General features: G+C 44.3%; 2 protein-coding genes across 3 annotated transcripts in view; one reads left to right on the forward strand and one right to left on the reverse strand.

Moving 5' to 3' along the window:
- Positions 1–540: 540 nt before the first annotated feature.
- Positions 541–17,069, forward strand: BAP1 (BRCA1 associated protein 1). Its single transcript, XM_033141864.1, has 18 exons — positions 541–711; positions 2,615–2,644; positions 2,834–2,888; positions 3,798–3,930; positions 5,126–5,245; positions 5,858–5,919; positions 6,003–6,145; positions 8,000–8,078; positions 8,738–8,861; positions 9,693–9,840; positions 10,449–10,633; positions 11,372–11,505; positions 12,115–12,619; positions 13,083–13,113; positions 13,772–14,070; positions 14,662–14,754; positions 15,236–15,308; positions 15,789–17,069. The coding sequence occupies exons 1-18, from the start codon at positions 675–677 to the stop codon at positions 15,920–15,922; spliced, it is 2,385 nt and encodes a 794-aa protein (XP_032997755.1). The 5' UTR covers positions 541–674; the 3' UTR covers positions 15,923–17,069.
- A 1,448-nt stretch (positions 17,070–18,517) lies between these two features.
- The window catches only part of DNAH1 (dynein axonemal heavy chain 1), a 98,966-nt gene continuing 93,681 nt past the window's right edge, over positions 18,518–23,802 (reverse strand). The window contains exons 71-78 of one of the 2 annotated variants that reach the window (XM_033140663.1): positions 23,365–23,544; positions 22,925–23,101; positions 22,332–22,502; positions 21,349–21,479; positions 20,648–20,792; positions 20,095–20,301; positions 19,438–19,672; positions 18,518–18,828 (exon numbers count right to left, since the gene is read on the reverse strand). In XM_033140663.1, coding sequence (XP_032996554.1) covers positions 18,707–18,828; positions 19,438–19,672; positions 20,095–20,301; positions 20,648–20,792; positions 21,349–21,479; positions 22,332–22,502; positions 22,925–23,101; positions 23,365–23,544 — 1,368 coding nt within the window. In that variant the 3' untranslated portion in view covers positions 18,518–18,706. Of the gene's footprint in view, positions 18,829–19,437; positions 19,673–20,094; positions 20,302–20,647; positions 20,793–21,348; positions 21,480–22,331; positions 22,503–22,924; positions 23,102–23,364; positions 23,545–23,802 lie in introns of those variants that run through there. The other variant, XM_033140662.1, reaches the window with a different exon arrangement.

Below are 23,802 nucleotides of genomic sequence, written 5' to 3' on the forward strand. Positions count from 1 at the left end.
CACTACTGAACAACAACAAGCCATGTTGGTCTGCCATAGTCAAAGCAAAATAAAAAGCAAATTAAAAAAAATCCTTCCAGTAGCACCTTAGAGACCAACTAAGTTTGTTCTTGGCATGCGCTTTCGTGTGCATGCACACTTCTTCAGATACAGTTTATTTGTTTATTATTTATTGCTAGATTTGTATCCCACCCTTCGCCCGAAAATCACAGCACAGGGAAACTTCAAAGCATAGAAATACAAAACGAGAACACAAAATATATAATAAAACAAAAACCACCATCAACGGTCCCCACCCCAAATTATTTATGCAACCGAATTCGCCAGCACATCTGCAGGCTCAAAGCTCTTGAAACTCCGCCCAAACCGGAAACCCCCAACCCTTTCCGCCAGGGACTTTTCTTACTCCGTCGCGACTTATCTTTCGCCGCGCTCTATTTCCCTCTTCCTACGTCGGGGCGGACGCTGTGCGTCTCGAGTCGCGCCGAAATGACGTGTGCAAGAGGCGGCGCCGTGAGCGTGGGGGGTCCTGTTGTTGTAGGTGGCGGCGGAGTGAAATTGGAGCCTCTGAAACGGCGGGCGGTGGCGGGTGGCCGAAGCTGGAGGTGGGCGGGCAGGTGGGTCTGTGAAGGGCCTGGGGCCGGTCATGGCGTTGAGGCCTGACCCAGGGGAAGATGAATAAGGGCTGGCTGGAGCTGGAGAGCGACCCTGGTGAGTGAAGGATGGAGCCCCCCCGACGCGGTCGTCGGGGGGGTTCGTGAGGAGGAGGCCTTGGGGAGGGGAACGGGAGAGGGGGCGAGGCTGGGGCAATGAAGAGGTGGGGGGCGGGCGGTGGGAGGAACCCGAGAAGGGGAGGGAGATGGGTTTCTTCTCTCTCCCCCCCCCCGTCTCTCCACTTGGGAATCGGGAGGGTGGTGGGCTAGGATGCCTGGCTAAGGCGGGGGGTGGCTAAAAGCTTGTTCTTGGGGAGTGCATTGATAGCGGGAGAGAGGCTGGCGGGAGAATTGGGCTGTCCCCAAGTGTGGCAGTGCACAGAGGACAGCTATAACTTTTAAGGGGAGTCATCTGAAGCTGGGGAGGTGTTGGGGCATGCAGTGTCTATGCTGTGCCATCCAATGGCAGGCGACTTTATATCCTGATGATATGTTGCCTTGTTGTTGTTGTCCAAGAGAAGTGGGCAGCAAGGCAAGTTGGGTGTGAGATGGTGGTGTATTTGGAGGTGTCCAAAACCAGGTTCATGTTGGTCTGCATATGTGTATGCCCTTTAGCTGAATGGAGCCCTTTTATCATCATTTTATGCTGTTGTACTGCCCCTGTAATGTGGAATGCCCTTCCCTCTGCCATACTCGAAGAAGCAGCCATCATTTGGTTCACATGTCCTTTGAAGGCTCATCCTTTTGGCCAGGCTTTCCTTGACCCATAAGATTGGACCCTGTTTTACAAGCTTGAAGCCTTTGGATTTCTATTTTGTTTGATTTTATGTGCTGTTCCATTGCTGTTTTGTAGGTTTTGTTCTTCTTAATTTATATATTTGGTACCTTTAAGCAAGTTGTTCTCAACCTTGGGTCACTAGATGCTGTTGGACTACAACTCCCATCAACCCTGACCACTGGTCCTGCTAGCTATGGGTGATGGGAGTTACAGTCCAACAATATATTGGGGCCCAAGGTTGAGAAAGGCTGGTTTAGATGGTACATGACTTAGATTTTTGAAATAAGTACTTTATAAACACTTCTAAATAAAAAATGCTTGTCTTTATCTTGCTGCAAATCCAACTCTACTTGTCAAATACATGTGAAAGAAGTCTAAATACTTAATAACAAACAGTGAAAGTAAAGCTTGAAAATGTACCTTATTCCAACCAATTAGAGGGATGCACCATGTAAGGTTGAAGCATATTTTTATGGAAATATGGAATGCTAGAGTACAACAGCCAACACTGTTGTGACAATAGATGCTTTCTATAGAAAACAGCTGAGGCCTTATGAAGGGGAAAGTCTTATGATTAACATGTATATGCTGCCTGTTTTTCAAGCTAGTGTATACTTTACCACAGTTGAAAAAAATTAAGTATGTGTCCCAATTATTGCGGTGTTTAGCTTCTGTCCTCTGTGCCCATTTTGTGCCCTAGGCTAGGCATGTGTTAGATTGGCTCAAAAATTAACCAGAGCTACTTTAAAAAACAAACCAACAAGAAATAGATTGGCTTGGACTATAATCCAATCTGACTTTGGAAATTGTCCCCCAGCTAGCCAGCCCTGTGGCCCTCAGCCCCTGTGCTTTACCCGTGCTGTGCTGATGAGAAGTGGGCTTTTACACTTACTCAGATTGCAAAGCTCTACATGTGACCTTGCACCAGTTACCCACCAACCTTCACAGGTTTGTTCTCATCCATCCACATCAGTGTGAACACTTTGGTGAAAGGGTGGGGTATAAAAGTGAAAAATAATATTGCACATCTGACTCTTTATGAAAGTACCCAGTAGTATGACTAAATAATTTCTAGTCTTGATTCTGCATTTAACATTCATAGTGAAATAAATGCTAAAAGTTCCTTTCTGAAGAATACATGAATTGCTCAGTAAGTAATTTTCTGTCTTGTATTCTTTTGTAGGGCTCTTCACTCTATTAGTAGAGGATTTTGGTGAGTATGGTAATCTATGAATGATACCCAGTGTTAGTCATATTCAGAGTAGCCTCATTGAAATAAATGAATTGAGTTAATTCCTTTTGTTTCATTTGGACTACTCTATGACTAACATTGGATATCACCTTGCTAACATTCCTTGACTGCTCCTTCCCACATGGTGACTCCTGCTATATCTTCTTGTAGGTGTTAAGGGAGTGCAAGTTGAAGAAATCTATGATTTACAGAGCAAATGCCAAGGGTAAGTTAGTAATCATTATATTGATTTGAGAAAGGCAAAATAATCACATTGTGTAAAGATCTGGATCAGCCATAAGTGCTTTGCAAAGGGCTTGGCAAGACCTGACAATCAGTGGATAAACAGTGCTTTGTGGCTGTGCCTTTGCTCTCACACCTCTCAATCTTGGTCTGTGGGGGAGATAAAGATTTGACCCACCAAATAGATCTAGTTTCCCACCCCTGCTCCAAACCCTCTATAATGCAGTAAAGGTAAAGGGACCCCTGACTATTAGGTCCAGTCGCGGACGACTCTGGGGTTGCTGCGCTCATCTCGCTTTACTGGCAGAGGGAGCTGGCGTTTGTCCGCAGACAGCTTCCGGGTCATGTGGCCAGCATGACTAAGCTGCTTCTGGTGAACCAGAGCAGCACCCGGAAACGCTGTTTACCTTCCCGCCAGAGCGGTACCTATTTATCTACTTGCACTTGACGTGCTTTTGAACTGCTAGTTGTTCGGTTCCAGCTCCTGCCAACCTAGCAGTTCGAAAGCATGTCAAAGTGCAAGTAGATAACTAGGTACCGCTCTGGCGGGAAAGTTTCCGTGCGCTGCTCTGGTTTGCCAAAAGTGGCTTAGTCATGCTGGCCACATGACCTGGAAAACTGTCTGTGGACACACACCGGCTCCCTTGGCCTACAGAGCGAGATGAGCGCGCAACCCCAGAGTCGGCGACTGGATCTAATGGTCAGGGGTACCTTTACCTTTTTTTTACCTTTTGGGTTGACTTTGTCCACCCCCACCCCCCGCTTTTACCAGCTATAGTTATTGTTTAAATGACTGAAGCTCTTAGGGTGACATGTGTGAATGAGAACTGTTGAAAGAAATGCTTCAAAAATGATGCAGCGTCATTGGTGCCCTGCTGTCTCCATTCTTCAGGCCAGTCTATGGGTTCATCTTCCTTTTCAAATGGATTGAAGAGCGCCGATCGCGACGGAAGGTCTCAACTCTGGTAGATGAGACATCAGTGATTGATGATGACATTGTCAACAATATGTTCTTTGCTCATCAGGTGAGCTGACATGGATGAAGAAGGAAGGATCTCCCCAGTTGGGTAGAGACAGGGTTTAATGTGAGCCAGTCTAATACTTGGTACTGAAAACAAATCCCCAGAATCTGCAATATGTGAATTACTGTTCAAGAAGACTGCTTTTGAGTATGTGCAGAGTGTCAACTCCCGTCACTGAGTGACCACAGTTGACCACAGCCAGTTTGAGATTAGGGATATGACCTTCCATGGTGGAAGGCTCCAAATCTTCTTTCATAACTTGGTTACAGAATAGAGCATCCTCATATTCAGAGTAGGGAATTTCACCCTCCAACCCTTGTGTTGTAATTCATTTATTAATTCCCAGAGCCTGCCATCATCACAATTTCTTACTTAACTTCAGTTCACTTAGTCTGTCCATTTCCATAAAACTGCCCTTCAGTGTGGCCTGGTTCAGACAACACATCAGACTAAGGTTGTGACATCAGAACCAGGCCAGTATCTTTCCCTCCTTGTGTATCTGCTGGTTTCTCAGCTAGATACCTAAAGTATTCACTGAAATCCAAAACTCGCAGACAGAAAAAAACACAAATCGTACAATTGAATTGATATTGTAAGTCAAATTTCCATAACTTGTTCAAGTTTTCCTTTATAAAGCTCGCATTCTTTCTCTGCTTAGCATGTTCAGATCTGCTTGTAATATATACTTTCAGCATGATTTATGCTGAAGATGGAAATTATTCAGAAGAATATACTGAACATGAAACATCTGTTAGTAGGCTCCTGTTTTCTTGTGGGTTGAACTATTCCAAAGGTATTACAGCTTTCTGATTTAGCTGTCTTGCACACTCCTCACTCACCATCTAACACAACTGGGGACAAACAAGTCAATACAGTGGGTGTTATCTGTTAGCACCTTGCTGTGCTTACTTCAGTGACTTTCAAAACTTCTCTTGAGTAAGGGTGTCATTGTTACTAATGTGGTCTGATCTGTGTAGGTTGATCTTTTTAGGTGTGTGGACCTTGCATCAGGGAGTTGAATTCTATGGCCTTTTGATTCCTTCCAGTTTTGACTGTGACCTCTAACCATTACTGTGCATTAAGAATAACATGTTTAACTTGTAGGCATCAATAGCTACAATGGTAGATTTACGCTTAGTGTTGATGACTGTTTCATTGCTTTGTTTTTCAAAATGTTTGTAAATATTATGTTTTATAGCTGATTCCCAATTCTTGTGCCACACACGCATTGTTGAGTGTCCTCCTGAATTGCAGCAGTGTAGACTTGGGGCCAACTCTGAGCCGAATGAAGGAGTTCACAAAAGGATTTAGTCCAGAGGTATGATGCTTGCAGCAGGGTGCATTTAGGGTGGGATGATCTGAAATCTGCAAGCAGATAAATAGGTACTGCTCCAGCGGGAAGGTAAACAGCGTTTCCGTGCGCTGCTCTGGTTCGCCAGAAGTGGCTTAGTCATGCTGGCCATATGACCCGGAAGCTGTCTGCGGACAAACGCCGACTCCCTTGGCCTATAGAGCAAGATGAGCGTGCAACCCCAGAGACGTCTGCGACTGGACCTAACGGTCAGGGGTACCTTTACCTTTACTAATCTGAAATCACTGTAATACTCTGATCTCCGCAAGTGCTTTTATAAAACATCCTTTGTAGTGTCTTCATTCCCAGCCAGTATGACTTATCTCCATATTGTCTGGTCAAACTGTGGTTGTAGTCTTCTCACAAAACTCATGCAGATTATTTCTAAGTAAATTTTTCTTAGCTTTAAGAGAGTAGTCATTCTGGTTAGCTGGAGTGGTGCCCAAGCTATGCCATTCTGAATTCAATCAGGAAGGGAGGTGGTTATTGGCATTTGTGGGGGGGGGCCTTCCTTGCCTGATAAAGGGCTCTAGTGAAAATACAGCTATCTTATCTTTTTGCTCTGTTTCCTCCCCACAGAGCAAAGGCTATGCCATTGGAAATGCCCCAGAACTGGCCAAGGCCCACAACAGTCATGCTAGGTAAGTGGGGTCACAACACAAAAGTGCTTGCTGCAAAATAGACCACACCTATTCTGACTTCTTGTCTATTGTTTTTTTGGTAGGCCAGAGCCCCGGCATTTGCCAGAGAAACAGAATGGGATCAGTGCGGTGCGAACCATGGAGGCTTTTCACTTTGTCAGCTATGTTCCCATTAAGGGGAGGCTCTTTGAGCTGGATGGCCTGAAAGTTTATCCCATTGACCATGGTAAGGGAACCAGCCTACTGTGCCTTAGCTTATCTGAAAAACTAAAAATGTTGGTCTGGCTGCAAGATATTTGGAGTCATCAGAAATGTTGTTGTCGGCACCCATCTGTCTCGAGAGACAATAGGGTGCATCTCCGAGTTGTGTGCCTGGGATGTGTGTATGGAAGTCCTGGGCTGCCCAGAGGACAAGAACACCCCTCTTGGCTTTGCTGATGTGGTCCAAAGGAAAGCAGAGCAATACATTTGGCACCAGCTTGGCTGCAGGAATTGCAGGAAGGAGGCTGTGTTTGCAGTTTTAGTCCTACTGTTCATTTGCTTGCAGTTAATCTTTTCAGATGTTTTTTGGTATATTTTGTGTTTGTTGTATTATTATTCTGCAAATTCTTCTGGTGAGGCAGGAAAGAAATACTGTACTTTTCCATGTATAAGACTAGGGGTTTTTTTTAAAACTTAAAAATAATGTTAAAAAGGGGGGGTAGTCTTATACACAGGGCAATCTCCCCCCATTTTCTTAATTTTGAGTCCCCTCAAAATAGGGGGTGTCTTATACATGGGGGCGTCTTATAGAAGGAAAAATACGGTACATTAAATAGTTGCAGTAAGTAAAATAAACGGTAACAGAACTGTCTGCAAACTTATCTACGTGGTCAGGAACGTGGAAAAAGAAAAGGAAGTGAGCAAGAGAGGGGACGGAGGAAAAGTAAAATCTATATGAATTAGCAAAGGTCTAGGAAATAGATATACCTTGAGGAACTCCTTAGAGAGTGGGACTGAATCATGACTGGAGGCAGGGGCGTAGCGGGGGGGGCGGGTCGCCCCGAGTTCCAGGGGAGGGGGGGCGACACTTTGGCTGCCCCGAGTTCCAGGGGAGGGGGGGTGACACTTTGGCCGCCCCCTCACCCTGCCCCGCTGGCATGTCGCCTTTTCCCCCTTCCAGCGGCTATTTTTCAGTGCGAGGGGCAGGCCAGCGAGGAGGGGGCGTCACGCTTGTTGCTGGCATGACACCCCCTCCTCACTGGCCCACCCCCCGCCAAAAAAACCACTGGGAGGGGGGTGGGCCAGCGCCTGCTCTGCTTCCCTTTTTTCCTTTTTCTGCTGCTTTTTTTTCGGCGGCGGGTGGGCCAGCAAGGAGGGGGCGTCATGCCAGGGACAAGCGTGACGCCCCCTCCTCGCTGGCCCGCCCCTCATGCTGGAAAAAAGCCGCGGAAAGGGGGAAATTCCCCCTTTCAGCGGTATCCACGTGCATCGTGACGTCACGACGCATGCGCCGTGCCCCTCCCCCAGGGGGGTGCCTCTGCGCCACCGCCGCCCCCTGCAGCGCAGAGGCTTGCTACGCCCCTGACTGGAGGCAACATCATATCTAAGGATTTCTGGGTATACTTTGTTACATCTTGTGGGTATGAGGAGAGAGAATGGGTGGAAATGCCTTATTCTGCTAACCTCTGCAAGCGGTTGAGTAAGAGAACAGCATTAGAAAGCACCCGGATACAATGGGAAGGAGTGGTTTGTTTTTTAATCTGAATGTGTTTCTGGGTTTCTATTTTTTTTAGATTTGATAACCTATTCTGGGTCTCAGGGTTAGGCTGAAATAAACAGTTTACATTTATTTTATGAGTTGACTTTGCAGGTAGCATGGATGGATCAGAATCTAGCCAGCCACATGGGAAGCTCAGGTGAGCTCGTTCCCAAGGGTTGTTGTACGTGATAGGTCTTGCGATGGATTTCTTTACCTTAACTGAACCACCTTTACACTCCCTGTTGCGTATGCAGTTCAACCTCATTTAACACATGAATCTGTTAGCAGGGATCTTTACTCTCTTTGTTTCTACGTTTACCTTCTTTATTGCTCTTTCAGGGCCGTGGGCAGAAGAGGAGGAATGGACAGACAAAGCTCGAAGAGTGATTATGGAGAGAATTGGACTTGCCACAGCAGGGTAAATGATCAAAGCGCTATAGCAGTGTTTTTCAACCTTTTTTGGGCAAAGGCACACTTGTTTCATGAAAAAAATCACGAGGCACACCACCATTAGAAAATGTTAAAAAAAATTAACTCTGTGCCTATATTGACTATATATAAAGTAATTTTTCAATTTTTCCCACGGCACACCAGGCAACATCTCGCGGCACACTAGTGTGCCACGGAACAGTGGTTGAAAAACACTGCGCTATAGCATAGGAAGACCCTGTTCTTATGGTGGCCGGCCAGATGCCTGAGAAGCCCACGAACATGACATGCGTACATTAGCAGTCTCCTGCTCATGAGTCTAAGTGACAGTCATTCAGAGGCATAGTGCCTCTTTTACTTGGGATGTTGCAAAGCTGTCGTGTTTAGTTAGGATCCTGTGATAACTTAGGAGGGTGTGCTTCAGAAGAGACAAGTCTTTCTCCTGGGATCCCATGTTCTGTAGATCCTGCTTTGGTTCAGCTTTCTCCGGAAGGCCATCTTCTGGTCCTAAGACATGTTGCACCTGCATGCCAATTGTTTTGTCCGTTCAGTGCCATACGCTGTGATTTAGCATTGTGGTGACGTGAAATATACTGCTGCAATTACTTAGAAATGAGGCGCTTAGCACTTGATGCTGTCTTCCTGCAGGGAGCCATATCATGACATCCGCTTTAACTTGATGGCAGTCGTGCCTGACAGGAGGATGAAGTATGAATCCAAGCTGCATATCTTGAAGATGAACCGGCAAACTGTATTAGAGGCTTTGCAGCAGGTAAGTTTGGGATGAGCCAAGTAACTGAATCTCTTCTCTTGACTGCATCTGGCTATCAGTATGTCTGTGTACAAGACTAGTGTTTTTGAACCATTGCTGGGGCTGCAGATTGTATTTTTCACCCACTTTCCCTCAATTTAGAAACACTGGAAGCATTTCTGTATGTATAGAACTCAGGGAAGGTCCTCTGTGGGCTGGCCTCTGAGCCTGGGGTGGGAACCAGAATGAATCGTTTCTGAATCATTGCTTGAAGCAAAGTCTTTCTATACTACGTGTTTGTAAGTGTCACACTGTATTATGGCTGGAGCATAACAAAGAGTACAGCAGGCAGCTGAGCAAGTAAGTTGCTGGGGAGCCCATGTGAGCTGCTAAGGAAGGAGTAATGTTTAATGTAGGGAAGGCTCAGAGAGCTGTTTCTCTGAAGTGTGCCCCCCCCCTTTGCTGTAGTGGTGTTTAAAGGAGGTTGGGAAGCACTTCAGAGAGTGGTTTGGCAAATCACTTTCTGAAGTGCCCTCTCCATTAAACGTTTAATGAACTGTGAGGGAAGGGGGGATATGGAGAGGGAGTGGGGTGTTTGGACAGGTGTGGGGGAAAGGGTGTGGTTGAGGGGTTGGTGATCTGAGTGAGCAGTAATAGCAGAAATAAATAAATAAATAGTGCAAGAGGTTACATGGTTATCCTCCTCCTCCCCACTTCTGGCTGGCCTTTTCATTAAGGAAGCATTTTAATTGGGAACTGACATGCTGATGGGAACTTCATTGCTTTCATGTCTGTGGGTTTTTTTTCCTTTTTGTGAATTGCTTTGTTCTATCTATATTTTTTCCTCACCAGCTAATCCGTGTGACGCAACCAGAGCTGGTCCACACCCAGAAATTCCAGGAGGCCCAGGCTTCTGAAGAGCCAAAGTCAGCAAACAGCAAACCCCCCACCGCCCTGCCACTAGGGCGTGTGCAGCTGGTCCCAGAAAGCTCACAAGCAGGTATGGGGAAATGTAGAAGGGGGCTGTGGAGCAGGGAGAACAAAGAACCATGCTCAGAATGGGATATGTTTTTAGATGTTTTTAACTGTCTGTAAGTGTGTGTGTGTGTATAATGTTTTATCAAGGTGGGGTAGAAATTAATAAAATAAAATAAACGTGGCTTATTAAGGATCCGCTTACTAAGTTGAAGGTGCCGAGTGCCTGATTTTACTACTAAAACAAAATAAATAAATAATACTTTAGTGGTGGGCAAATTTTGCCCTCCATCTGTTTTGGGACTACAATTCCCATCATCTCTGACCACTGATCCTATTAGCTAGGAATGACGGGAGTTATAGTCCCAAAACAGCTGGAGGGCCAGGTTTGGCCATGCCTGCTTTAGCCCGTCCCTTAGTGCAAAAACAGGGTTGCAAATTGTAGGCATTTGTATCAGATTTAAGTTTCTCTGTTTGCCTTTGTTGGATTTGGGGTAAGCATGCGGTGTTCTGGAAAGGAGTACTTGCTCTGTGCATCTGAAAATGCCTCGTTGGAGGTGTATGCATTTACTCAGTTAAGTAAGTGTAAATGCTCTCAAATGGGAAAATAAAAAAGAGAGGTGTTCTTTCCAGAGAGCACTGAGGAGTCTGGAGGCCAGGATCAGCCTTCATCAACCCAGAGCCCTCCAAGCAAATCCAAGCCGGGCAATAAGCTACCTGTGAGCAGCATCAATGGGGCACTGGCCAACCCTAGCCCTATTGTGCAGAGACTGCCAGCTTTCCTGGATAACCACAACTATGCCAAGTCACCCATGCAAGTAAGTATAGGAGAGCTATGCTGAACAGAAGTATCTCATTGAAGTTTCTGATTTACAAATCTCCAGTTGACAGTGACTGTTGTCAAGTTTTCTTTCACATGCCAAATAGAAACAAATCTTTAACATGAGAATTTGCCTTCGGTATTATTATTTTTTAAGCTTTCCTACATAGGTGGCTGACATTGCTTTGTAGCTTGTTCCACTAACTCCCTTAGCTTGTCCATTAGTGGGTATGAACTAGGAACATTCCTATGTTGTGAATAAATGGCTATCAGTGGCTACTAAGCACCGTGGCTGTGTTCTGTCAGAATAGCCGTCTGTCTCTGAATATCAGTTGCTGGGTAGTGCAAGTGGGACATGGTAGCTCATATCCCGCTTTCTGTGAGCATCTAGTTGGTCACTGTGAAAACAGCATGCTGGACTGGATGGGCCATTGACCTGATCTAGGGTTCCCATATTTCAAACAGTGAAAACCCAGACAGAAAAGTTGTTGAGCTTTTTCTGTTGTTGAGCTTTTTCAGCAAGATCACAATTTTTATTTTATTTTTGCAGTTTTTGAACTATTTTAATGGGAAATTTGGCACTACAGACATGGGCTTAGAAGGCTGGTTTCTCAGGGCTCAAATGATGCCTGGGATATTTCTTTGCGAAGGACTGTTGGTTAAATGAGGGGCTTTGAGGGCAGTAGTAGATCCTCCCAGATCGCATCCCTAAGGTGTGTTCTGATATGCAATGCAGGAGGAAGAGGACCTTGCAGCAGGAGTGGGCCGGAGCCGGGTCCCAGTACGGCAGCACCAGCAGTACTCGGACGAGGATGATGACTATGATGATGATGAGGAGGAGGAAGTTTGCAATGCCAATCCCGCCATGAGGTAATAGTGATTCATTCTCTCTTTGCTCTTCTATAGGCATAGAATAGAGGGTGGGAGCTTTTCAATGCAAGTCAGTGATTATTTTTCAAAACCAGCATTTTCAGTTGCTATATTTGGCTTTGATTTGAAGCCTCACTCCCTTGTGAAAGGAGATTTTAAATTTCAGAGGTTTAATTGTTTTAAGTTTTGCGTATTCTATTGTTGTAAGCCGATTTGAGACCTACCTGGTGAAAAGTGGGATACAAACGGTTTAAACTAGGGCTTCCCAAACTTGGGTCTCTAGCTGTTTTTGGACTACAACTCCCATCATCTCTAGCTAGTAGGACCAGTGAGCAAGAAGACTGGAATTATAGTTCAAAAACAGCTGGAGACACAAGTTTGTTTGTTTGTTTGAACAAGTGTTTCCCAGACAGACAGACAGACAAATCCTTTACAGTGGAGACTCCTGGTGTTCTGCATTTTTTAATTGTATATTACTGAATGTGAGTATGGAATATTGCGATGTTTTGATTGTTTCCACCAGACCTGTTATGCCTGATATTTGCTGCTTCTATTGCCCTTCAATCACCTCAACTTGATCTTCCTCTCTTGTTCCCCAATCTTGAACAGATACAAGCGGAAGGGCCCAGTGAAGCAGGAGCCCCTGGTGGGGAGTGCGGATGGCCAGCTCTCCATACTGCAGCCCAACACTATTAATGTCCTAACTGAGAAGCTCAAGGAAACACAGAAGGATCTCTCCATCCCCCTGTCAATCAAGACCAGCAGTGGAGGCACTGCTGTTGCTGCTGTTGCCCATTCTCAACCATCTCCTACACCCAGCAATGAGAGTACGGACACTGCCTCAGAGATTGGGAGTGCCTTCAATTCCCCGCTCCGCTCCCCCATCCGCTCTGCCAACCCCACTCGTCCCTCCAGCCCTGTCACCTCTCAAATTTCCAAGGTGCTGTTTGGGGAGGAGGATAGTCTTCTGCGTGTGGACTGTATACGCTACAATCGAGCTGTGAGGGATTTGGGGCCTATCATCAGCACAGGCTTACTGCACCTCACAGAGGATGGGGTTTTCTGCCCACTAACAGGTAAGGTTCAGGGGAAGGGCTGTAGCCCCTGTACTCCTGTAACTAATCCTTTAGCATATGGTTCTGACTCTGATGAGCACTGAGAGAATGACCAGTGGTTTCCAGTTAGATACTGAACAAAAAGCTGTTTGGTAGGGGTGTGCTGATCCTGATTCAGTTCAGAACCCAGTTCAGTCGAGAGTGGTTTGGAGGCTATCCATTTCAGTTCTGGGTTCAAATCCTGATTCGGAAGTTTTCCATCTTACAGAAACATAGGACAATGAGTTTTCATGCTAGGCACATTTAAAGTTTAACCCCCCGCCCTCCCCAAGAGAAACCATCTATGTATGTGTTAGTTTTTTGCAGAATTGGATGAAATTTGCAGGCATGATAAGTTTCTTCTAAGGAGATGAATCCAGCCAAACTTCAGAAGGAGAATCTGCAGTGGTTTTCCTGCAAGGACAGGTTTTGTTTAGAAAAGTTAAAAGGCTCACTTAATTTTTCCGGTTGTTTTTTTTTAAGCGGGTGATGTTTATGAAAACGGCATATAGAGGTACTCTTAGGTTTGAAACCTGCCAGGTTACAGAGAAAAAGGCCAGTTTTTGTTTTTTTGCTAGGTGCCTTTAAAAGGTTTTTTGTGTGCAGGGATGAACCTGCGGTGGGCAGTGATTATGAATATGGCATATATTGTAGAGGTTCCCCTAACTTCTGCACAGTTTGTTGGTGAGAGCATTACAACAAAGGTCTGCTCTTCCTTCTTCCAGAGTTCCTTTTTCTGTCACTAAGAGTCTGGCTCATTGCTGATTCTGGAAGCAGAGCCAAAGTACTATCAGATAATCTTCACAACTTCTCTCCCAAAGCATGTGTGAACTATGTCGAAGCAAGGCATATGCTTATGAGTAATCCCTATAGAAGGACCCAGTGTTCACTTGATGTGACTACAGCCTTGGAGTACTTAAAGTAGGAGTTTGGCCTAGGACTATGCATGGGATACTTATGGAAGGAGGAATACGAGTATGACCTGTGCTCAAAACATGTATTTAAACACTACAGAAGTACTTAAACCATTTGTGTATTTCCCTGAATGTTAATATCGCTTCCTGGCATTTATGGCTACTTTATTTGATGCTGGTGTTTTATTGTTATGTTGTGCTTATATGCAGCTGTGTTTTATTTTGTAAACTACTTTGGTATTTCTTTGAAATGAAAAGTGGTATACAATGGTTTTAATAATAAGATGAATCCACCCTGTGTGTTAGAATTGAAGAGTTGGAAGGGACCCCAAGGGTCACCTAGTCCAACTCCCCTGCAGCATTCCTCCTTTTTGCTCTCTTCTCCACTGATACCAGATGGTGGGAAAAACTCTTCATCTTCTAGCAAATCCAGTGAAGAGCTTCAGTCCACTGTCAAACTAGAAGTGAGAGACTCAAGTGAAGCAAATGACAGCAAGGAGAAGGCTGGACTTGGTCGGTCTGGTGATCTCCCTTGTGGGGAAAAGTATTCTCCTAAAGTAAGTATTTCTACCTCTGCTTCTTCCCCGCTCCCCAAGACAGCTGATGCTTGATGGTAGTTTGAGTTTTAGATGCTGTGATTCCTCACAGTTATGCTTCAGACAAGGCACCCCCAACCTGCGGCCCTCCAGATGTTTTGACCTACAACTCCCATGATCCCTAGATAACAGGACCAGTGGTCAGGGGTGATGGGAATTGTAGTCCAAAACATCTGGAGGGCTGAAGGTTGGGGATGCCTGCTTTAGACAGTCCAAGGTCTATGAGACTGTGTAACACTAAACCTTGCAGCTTGTTAATTTCCCACATTGCTGCTGGTGGTATTTTTTCTTCTTCTTTGCTCCTGTTAGGTAGAACCACTTTCCCCCCTTGCAGCCTCTCTTAATACGGTTTCTGGACTGAGTACCGCCCCCCGCCAGGCTACACACCCTACGAGTTACAAAATGGTCTGGCACCAAAGCTATGAGATGTTTTTTGTGCTTCATGTGAGATTGTTTTAGATGGTGCATTGTTTTTTCTGCTGACTTTGCAAGTCGATGAAACACTGTTGGGGATTGGGTGTGTTCATACTGTCCCTGTTTTGGCTCTGGCAGGAGCTGCTGGCACTGCTGAAATGTGTGGAAGCTGAAATAGCTAACTATGAAGCCTGTTTAAAGGAGGAGGTAGAGAAAAGGAAGAAGTTCAAGGTATTCTAACAGCGTGTTTCATCTTGGGGGGTAATCATGAGATGACTTTCCTTCACCATGACCACAGTTTCTGATATGAAAACAAGTCTTCAGACTAGCAAAATTAGAAGACATCATACCAGGAGTCCATTCATGGTGCTAAGCTACTGCTTTTTTCTTAGCCTTGTAAAGGCTGGGTTAGTAATATTTGCACAGTGCCTCTTGCCTGAAGCTGGAAATCTCATTGTCTTTTACTTATTATACATCTGCTAAAAACTGGAGAAAATGGGGCTTTGCCATCATTCTTCATTTGTGGGCACTGGTGTGCCACTGGATATAATTTCCCAAGCTTATTTTGGATAAGATACAGTAGACTTAATTCACTTATATATTGCCAGTCAGCCACATGAAAGTTAACATTGGCAAACATTTTCTCTTGACTGCTTTGACTATAACTGCTGAACTGATAATTCTCTTCCACCTTACTGACTCTTCCCCTTAGATTGATGACCAGAGAAGAACTCACAATTATGATGAATTCATATGCACCTTTATCTCCATGCTGGCACAAGAAGGTAAGGTGCCTGTTGAGCAGTCCTGGGATCAGGGACTTTTCTTTTGGTCTTCACTTGCATTTTGGAAACCGCAGCTTTGATTCTAAATCTCCTCCCTTTGAAGGCAGTATCCACAAAAGAGGACCTTTGAAGAGTTTCCATGTTTGGCCATGCTTTTTAAAATAATTCCTGATCATGAACTTGTGGTGCATATAACGCTCCTGACTCTCTAACCTGCCCTCTGGTACAGAATTGAAGACTTGTGTCTTTGCACCTTAAAGATGAATATTGTAATCTTTAGAGGAATAGCTATGGAAGCTTTAGTTCACACAACCTTTATGCTACAATAAATCTTTGGTTTAAGGTCCCGAGACTTTTGTTTGGCAAGTAAAGCTATTTCCCTAGAATTTGTGTTTTGAGGTGGCTGAAAAGGAAAGAACATTCCTAACTGCATAACAATTTATTTCTCTTTAGCTAACCTTGCAAACTCTCTCCTTGCAGGAATGTTGGCGAGCCTTGTTGAACAGAACATCTCTGTGCGTAGGCGGCAAGGGGTCAGCATTGGGCGTCTCCACAAGCAGAGGAAGCCTGACCGGCGGAAACGTTCCCGGCCATATAAAGCCAAGCGTCAGTAGCACCAACCTTTGGACAGTACGTTGTGTTCACTGCTTGTCACTTTGGTCACCTGGTGCACATTTCAGGCTCTACCAGCTGGGCAGTGCCCAGGAGACGGGCTTTGCACTGAACATCTCTGTTCAAATAATCAGTGTTAGTGTAATGTTACATGCAAATCCACCTGCATTCAACTGGGCTGTAGGTGTTCCTCTAATGGTGGTGACCATGTGGGCATTCCAGTGTAACTTTTTCTCCAAACCCCAAGGACCAGGACCACTCGAGAGTCCTACTTAACACAGCACTTGAATTTGCTACTCAGTGTCCTAAATCCATCTGCAGTATGTCTTGCAGTAGCCAATGGCATCCTTCAGAAGCTCTGTAGGGAGATTAATGGAAAAGGAGAAACCAAATTCCTGCCACCTTTTAGAAGGGCATTGCAGCAGGAGTTGGTGTGGTGTTGGGTTCAGTTTTCCCAGCAAAAAAGGAATTAGCTATGTACTGTTTCTTGCCAGTGCCGATGGCTCTGTGTTATCCTGGAAGTCTATTATCTATTTTCTGTATTAAAATGTATATATATATTTTCTGAGCCATATTACCATTGTAGTGGACTACAGGTGGCCATCTTTTTCCAGGAATCTATTATGTGCATTGGGAGGGATGCTGTCCACTTGAAGGTCAGGCTTCTTTGCTCCTCCTTTGTAGAAGGTCTTTCAGTTCAGTATCAGTCCTGTTAATGTTTCTCTAGGTGGTTTCTTTAGTTGCTGCAGGAACAGGGAGAGGAATTTCTGAAATGGGCGGTGGGTGCCCAAAGTAAGGACACAGTGTGACTCACAGTTTATAGGGGTGAATACCTTGAAGTGAGTGCTGCTTTCTGTTATATTTTTATGTTTGTTAGCCATGCACAGAAAAGGATCAGAATGATCAATCATACGAGATTATTTCCCCCTTCCTGATCTTGGGGGTTGATAAACGGTAGCCTCAGGTCCCCCTTGAAAGTCCCTTGGCTTTTGCTCAGATTATGCTGCATAAAACCACCCTTTATGAAGTTAAAACAATGCTGAGACAAACAGTTGAAATGGGTGGATTAGTGTCATGACATGCTAGAAGTAACATAGGTATTTGTTCTGTTCTCTCTCTGCTCTCTGGAACTGTTAGACCACCAAAAAATAAAAAATAACAAAAAATCAGGTGGGTAGGAATCATGCCAGTGGTCTCTGTGTGTGATTCCTCCATGCATGTGGCGAGTGGAATAAAGGAAGAAGCCCCAGGAAAGCAGCTCCTTCACTGCTGCCAGTGAATGTGAAGTGACCCTTTTTTGGGTTATTAACACTTCTGAGGCACAGACAGGAAGCAGACTGTTGATGAAAGGGCTACCGTTGGATAATTGGTTTTCCTTGAATGCTTTTATGGTGAAAAGTGAGACAGGGCAAGAAGTAGTAGTTTTCTCAGCAGTGGTGGCAGTGATCAATGAGGGAGGAGTTATGCCTTTAGCATGGGTGATGGCCAAGGCAGAGACAGCTGGATCATCAGTGCGCAGGTGTACCTGGGATTGCGGACACTGCTCAGCAGCCCTACACCTGGATACTCAGTCACCCTCTGCTGCTGCTACTTGCCAGCAAGGGTATACAATCCCCCCCCCCCCCAGTTCTACCTCACTGCCAGTCTTCTGCTGCAGCAACAGGCTTAATGGTAAAAGATTGGCAAGCTGGATAATCAGCATGGCAGCTCTACTGCCACCACAGCTGACTTGATACCGTCTTGTCTACTTCTCCTTATGTACATTGGTTTACTCTTATGTCCTGTGAAAATCGAGTACAAACCTCAGTTCCTGAACGGCTCCATTTTTGAATGATTTGGCTCCCAAACGCCAAAAACCCGGAAGTAAATGCTCTGGTTTTCTAACGTTTTTTGGAAGGCAAACATCCAACGCGGCTTCTGCTTGAGCGCAGGAAGCTCCTGCAATCAATCGGAAGCCGTACCTCGGTTGTTGAACATTTCAGAAGCTGAACAGGCTTCCAGAACAGATTAATTTCGACAACCGAGGTTTGACTGTACATGGTAAATGCAGCAGCGTTCGTATTGAGGAGAGAAACCAGGACCCACCTGCAAGTTTGCTGTAGGTTATGCTTGCTGGTAGTCATAGGCTATCAGGATTTCTGGAAGAATTTCTCTTATGCTGAAACTCATTCCATGAACATGTATAGTTGAGTCTTCTTTTGTACTACCAGAAATGATTAGTGGAAAGCAAAGGAGGACCACAAGCTGAGGAGTGAAAGGACACCCGGTGATTCCTGAGATGGTAGTGCAGCTGAGAGCAGAACTCCATTTGCTTTCTCTGAAAATATGTACAGATGCTGACTGTAGAATTATTATTTTTTATATGTTGACAGAATCAACTGTCTTTTGTTTTGTCAGTTTCAAGTGCTGTAAATACCAGTTCTGGGTCAAAAAATAAAATGTATACCCATCTGAAGATTTCTCTGATCAGACCTTAAAACTTAAAATTTTGTCTCTATAATTTGCAAGAGCAGAAATACATCTTAGCAACTGCACCCTTGTGTCCTCTTTGTCTACAGGATGAGGCAAATCCCAGTTAGGAGTGCCACAGTCGTCTGTGAAACCAAAGTTGATTTTATTAATGTTATAGGATTAAATTAATGAAATGATAGCATTATCACAATCTTATGATCAGCTGTGTTTCAGCAAAGGAGGCTTCATCAAACAAGTCTAGTTGCATAGAGCACCTGCATAACTTCATTCTCCTCGAAGCTTCAGGAAGCTGCTCAAGTCTATTCCTTCAGTGTTTAGAAATCTAAGGCACAGATCAAGGCAACACCCCGTTTAATCCAGTGCCTCTGAGGCTTACTGCTTGGAATTTCTACAGCAATCACATAGTTAGTAGAATGGCCCGTTGTGGACAGTGTCCCTAGCAAAGAAAATGAACAGTGTTAGACTATAGTATACTGAAGAAGATAATATCTTTGTACCACTTACAGGCTGATGATCCTATGGCTGAAATGACATTTGCTACAGGAGTTCCTTTGTCTTTCAAACTAGCATGATTTCTGCAAAAGAAATCTCTGGAGACGGGAAAAGTAGCTGAAAAAAATTAACATGGCTGGAGCACTTTCTTCCCTGTTTGTTCTGCTTCCCCTTCCCTAGCAAAGGTTTATGCAAACACCATGTAACAAGGGATTGTTTGTAATCCCCAGATTGTTTGAGATGGGGGAAGCTTTTTATCTTGCTAAAAGTACTCAAAGATGCAAAGGGACATATCTAAAATTCTAACCTGATTTTCAGCATGAGAAAGCACCTGTCTCCCCTATTGATAGATTACTGTAGCCTTTCTTAATATGTTGTTGAACTACAACTCCCACCACCCCTGACAACTACTAAGCTAGGGGTGATGGGAGTTGTAGTCCAACATCATCTGGGGACCTAAAGTTGAGAAAGGCTAGATTCATGAGAAGAATTTCTAATATTGTTCCTTTCCAAGTTTGGCATCCTTCACCCAACCTTCCCCTGAAAGGCTTACCTGCACGAGTTAATGTCTTGTAGATGGGACACAGATAGATGCCTTTGGTTGGAGACCTGCGGTTAGGCACAGGAACTAGCCACAGGACTGCCATTTCTGTGTATAGCTCCTTTGGTCGTGACTCTGCAAGCTGAAATAACAAGGAGTCCCAGCGAGCCCCTTCCAGAAACAAGCCATGGATGTAACATCCTTCAGCAGGACGCTGAGTTAGTGCCTGCACAGGCTGACTCATCACCTAAATTGAGAGGGTGGGAAAGCAAGTTTTCATCAATCAATAAGGTAAAAGAAATGTGCCAGTCTGAAACAACAGAAAAAAAGAAGCCTGCCTGTGGGATTATATCAAAGGAGTTTGTCTGTATCTGAGCAGAATAATTGTGTCGAGTTGGGGATACCTGTGGCGCAGTGGTTCTCAATTGGGGCTCCATGGACCCCAGGGGGTCTGTAGCACCATTCACATAACATAAACTACCAAATTTTAAAAAGTTGGGGTGTTCCGTGCTAATTGGGAACCACTGCTGTAGCAGTTTAAATGTAATGGGGACTAGGAGTGGGTAACCACAGGCACCTTTCACTTGCAAAGCTGACACTTGGGTTTTCAGTAGGTAAAAGGGTGAAAACGTCACTTGCTGAGCTTTCGATACAACATGATCCACTGACCTTGAAGTCAAAAGAGATGGTGTCTATGGATATGACAGACTTTCTGGCAAAGTTCTGCAGTGTCCCTGTTAGAAAAGCCTGTGGGAAGAAGAAGCCGCTTATCCAGAACACAGGTGGGATCCCTCTTTCAATCCACTTGTGTAAGAAGTCAATGCGCAGCAGCAGGTCGTTCACCCAGGATGCCAAGGGCTTCAAGGAGGGATAGGCCTGTGGGAAGAATGGCGTTGGAAGAAGGGGCTGTTAAGCACTTGTAAGTCCCAGTCCTTTGAATTCCTATGAGGCAAACATTTTTAATGCAAATTAAAATTAACTCTGCTTGGTCAACCAAGAAATCTATGGTGCTAAATTTCTACAATGTAAGCAGAAACAGTGTTGTTTTTTTAAAGTTTGGCTTCATCTGTACATCTGTGAAGTTTCAGTCTGGCTTGGCGTTCCTTATGAAAGAACTGACCAGTCATAGCAGCTAAGTAGTGTAGAGGCGTTTCTCCCATTTTGCAAAACAACTTGCTGCACTGCTGCAACTACAAAAACAGTGCACAGCACTCAGAAGTACCTTACTATTCCACATCTCCGGGACAATATTGTTGTATAAACTGATGGACATCAGTTCCAGCTGGGATGACATCACCACTAGGCCTTTGAGAGCTTTCAGCAGATCTTTTAAACTCGCTGCAATGACTGCCAGCAGACGATTGTATCTGTGCAAAATCAAGACAGGTATTCTTGTTTTTTTTAAAAGCAAACTAATCCAATGCTGTGATTTTAATAACTTCTGTGAGTATACAGTATATGACTGCACTATTTTGTAAACTTGGGGATATCATGTTTGATTTATATGCTGGTTTTCAACAAAATTTTCAACATATATGCAGCTCTGTAAAGGCTGTTTAATTCATTTTCAGTGTAACTAGATATTAATATGTCTGAAATAAGAATTCTGGGCTGGGGAGTGTGGTATTTGTTTCTTTCCACATTTCAATTTCAGAAAAGTTATAAATAGTTCAGTTTTCATAACCTTAAGCTGCAACACAAATTTATGTGCTGTGAGGGCAATGTAAATGGGGTTTGTTCTCAAATGCCCAAATAGGTGGAGAAAAGCAGTTCCTGTCTCATTTACCTGCCTGCAGATCTATTGTACCCACTTGCTCTCCCTAGCAGTTGCTCCTCTACTAGTTTCAGTTTACTGAACTGTAAACTCTGAGAGGGACCTGCAGAGTCGTCCTGCAAAGAGCTGGGTTAAAGTAAGACTCCTACCTGATCACTTCCTGCGCCAAAACAGTGTTCATGGACTCCTCATACAGTACAGGATATCTCAACATTACTCTCTGCAAGTCAATGGGCTGAGGCACTTTCTCCAATATATCTTTTGAGGTCTCCTCCACAATCTAAAAATGGATGGAAAAGACGTGGAAGGAACAGTTTGTGGGTGGAGAACTTCAGAGTAGCTTATTTAAAATGGGTGAAAGAAGACTCATGTCTAAGATGAAAATTAATTTGTTTCTACTCTGTAATTTGTTTCTGCTCTCACATTACACATGCAATTTCAGCTGCAGTCGGGCTGTAAGGTCACCTAACCTTTAAGGTGGGTGCTTTGCTCCCTTGAGATGTCTACTGTAACACAAAATAAAAAATAAAAAAATCCTTCCAGTAGCACCTTAGAGACTTATTTTTTATTTTGTGTTACAGTAGACATCTCAAGGGAGCAAAGGCACCCACCTTTCTTACCTGTTACTGTAACACAGGTAGAGATCTTCACACAGCAAAGTGTTCTGTAATGAGGACAATGCTATTCATTTTTTTTAAAAAAATATTCTGACTCTTTGCAATTCAAATTCTGTACAAAAAAGTGCTGAATTCTGTGATCTGTAGAAATTACGCACATTAAGTGCTGCTGAATTTTTTTTTTATTTTGCATAACATTCTGCATGATTTTTAGTCATGGCCAAGAACTGCCATTGCCTACTAGAACTCTTATTCTGCTTCCTTTCTGAGATTTCAGGAGCCCTTGCTCACACACATTTCAGGTTATCTTCTCAGCCATAAGGACTAGAAATGTTTTTGTATTAAAATGAAAGGGAAGATTCTCAGGAAGCTGAACTGTGCCCATTGTGGCATTCTGAGCCATTTCTGCTCTCCTCTGGCCTCTTGGTATATAGGCAGCCCTTTCTATTAAAGAGTATTTCTGGGTGGGGGAATGCACTAAGTTCATATTCCATTAGGGTAGCAGGTTTACAGACCTCTTCCCTGCTCCGCCCTCCTGCCGTTGATGTCTTTGGCTGAAGTTGAATAATGGCCCCAAGTAGTGCAAAAGTCTCATTCTGAGCAAAGGTGATGTTAGCATTGTCATGCAATCCAAATATCTCAGGCATGTCATTGAGGGGAAGGCTCTTGATGTACTGGATGTATCCCTGTGGGGGGAAATAAACATGCACAACAATGAGGAGGAATATCTTTAAGAAAGACCAAAAAGTAGAGTGAACTACCGACAGAAAGGGAGAAACGGTTATAAAAGAACACATTCTAATCAGATTGTTGACCTACCAAGTTGTGCTTATGAATTATTATGTGTTTGCCTGGTTAACCTGTCACTCAGGGTTTCAACCAAAATTTGTATTTTGGAAGAATTGTTACAACCCCTGCGACAGCATCGTGCATTTTGTTTCAAGAACAGACTCATCTGTGAGAGATCTTCACAAATCTGATACAGACTCTTAGGAAAGTGGTTCACTTTTGAATCCACCAGGCACATGCAGAACAACATGCTCAGACTAGTATAGGTTTAATTCTTTCTATAGTGCAGTGTGTTTGCCTACTAGTTTATGCAACTTACATTAAGGTCATAAGTGGTACTAATCTGTTTGTAGACACCAGATTCTGAGTATGAAAACTCTGGAATGAGAACATCTGGGTTGTAGAAATCTTCCAAAATATTCATGATGCAGCGCCTGTCCCAGTCATCTGTCACCCGGCCTCCGTAGTTAATCTCACCTGCTGTGTACTTCAAAACCTACAAAAGGACAAGGACATAGAAATGGCAGCGGAGGCTGTGGCTTGGGTACAAGAGGAGAGCAATTTGGGGCACTTTGCCAGCCCTCTTTTTCCAGCCAGAAGCCACTCTGAAGAACTGAACCATTCCTCCAGGGAAAGAGCACCCATGTAAGAGACCACCTGGCTGTGCATGAGTGCAAGTGCCTTCTGTCATGCACAGGGACTTTCGGCTCCAAGTCTCCACCATCTACTTAACACACGGCAAGAACTTTCTCCTCCTACCTTGTAAGGGATGTTTTCATATTCATCCAGAAACATCTTCAGCTGGCTGATGCAGATGCGCAGATCTCCATCTGTGAACTCATAAGGAATGTTGAACCCCAGTGGCCCAAACTTCCTCCTTTCCAGTGCATTCCCATGGAAGAGGCAAAGCGAGAGGAGCAAGGATTTGAACTCCATAAGCTGCAAGATGCAGAAAGAATGAGGACATGCATTGAGAAAAGCTCTTATGGGTCCTTAGTTGTTACAGGATTAGATGCTGCTACATTTCCATTAACAGTTGCTTCTAATGAGCAAGAAATACATGCCCCCCCCCCAAATCTGGCTGTACACCACTGTAACATGGTACCCTTTGTGCAAAGAGGCACAGTAGCAGTGGAGAGGAACAGGGACTGATTCAGAAGCTTATGGTAACCAATCCCTTGGCGGAAGAAAGCTAGG

Source organism: Lacerta agilis, chromosome 2 (assembly GCF_009819535.1).
Source record: "Lacerta agilis isolate rLacAgi1 chromosome 2, rLacAgi1.pri, whole genome shotgun sequence".
Lineage (NCBI taxonomy): Eukaryota > Metazoa > Chordata > Lepidosauria > Squamata > Lacertidae > Lacerta > Lacerta agilis.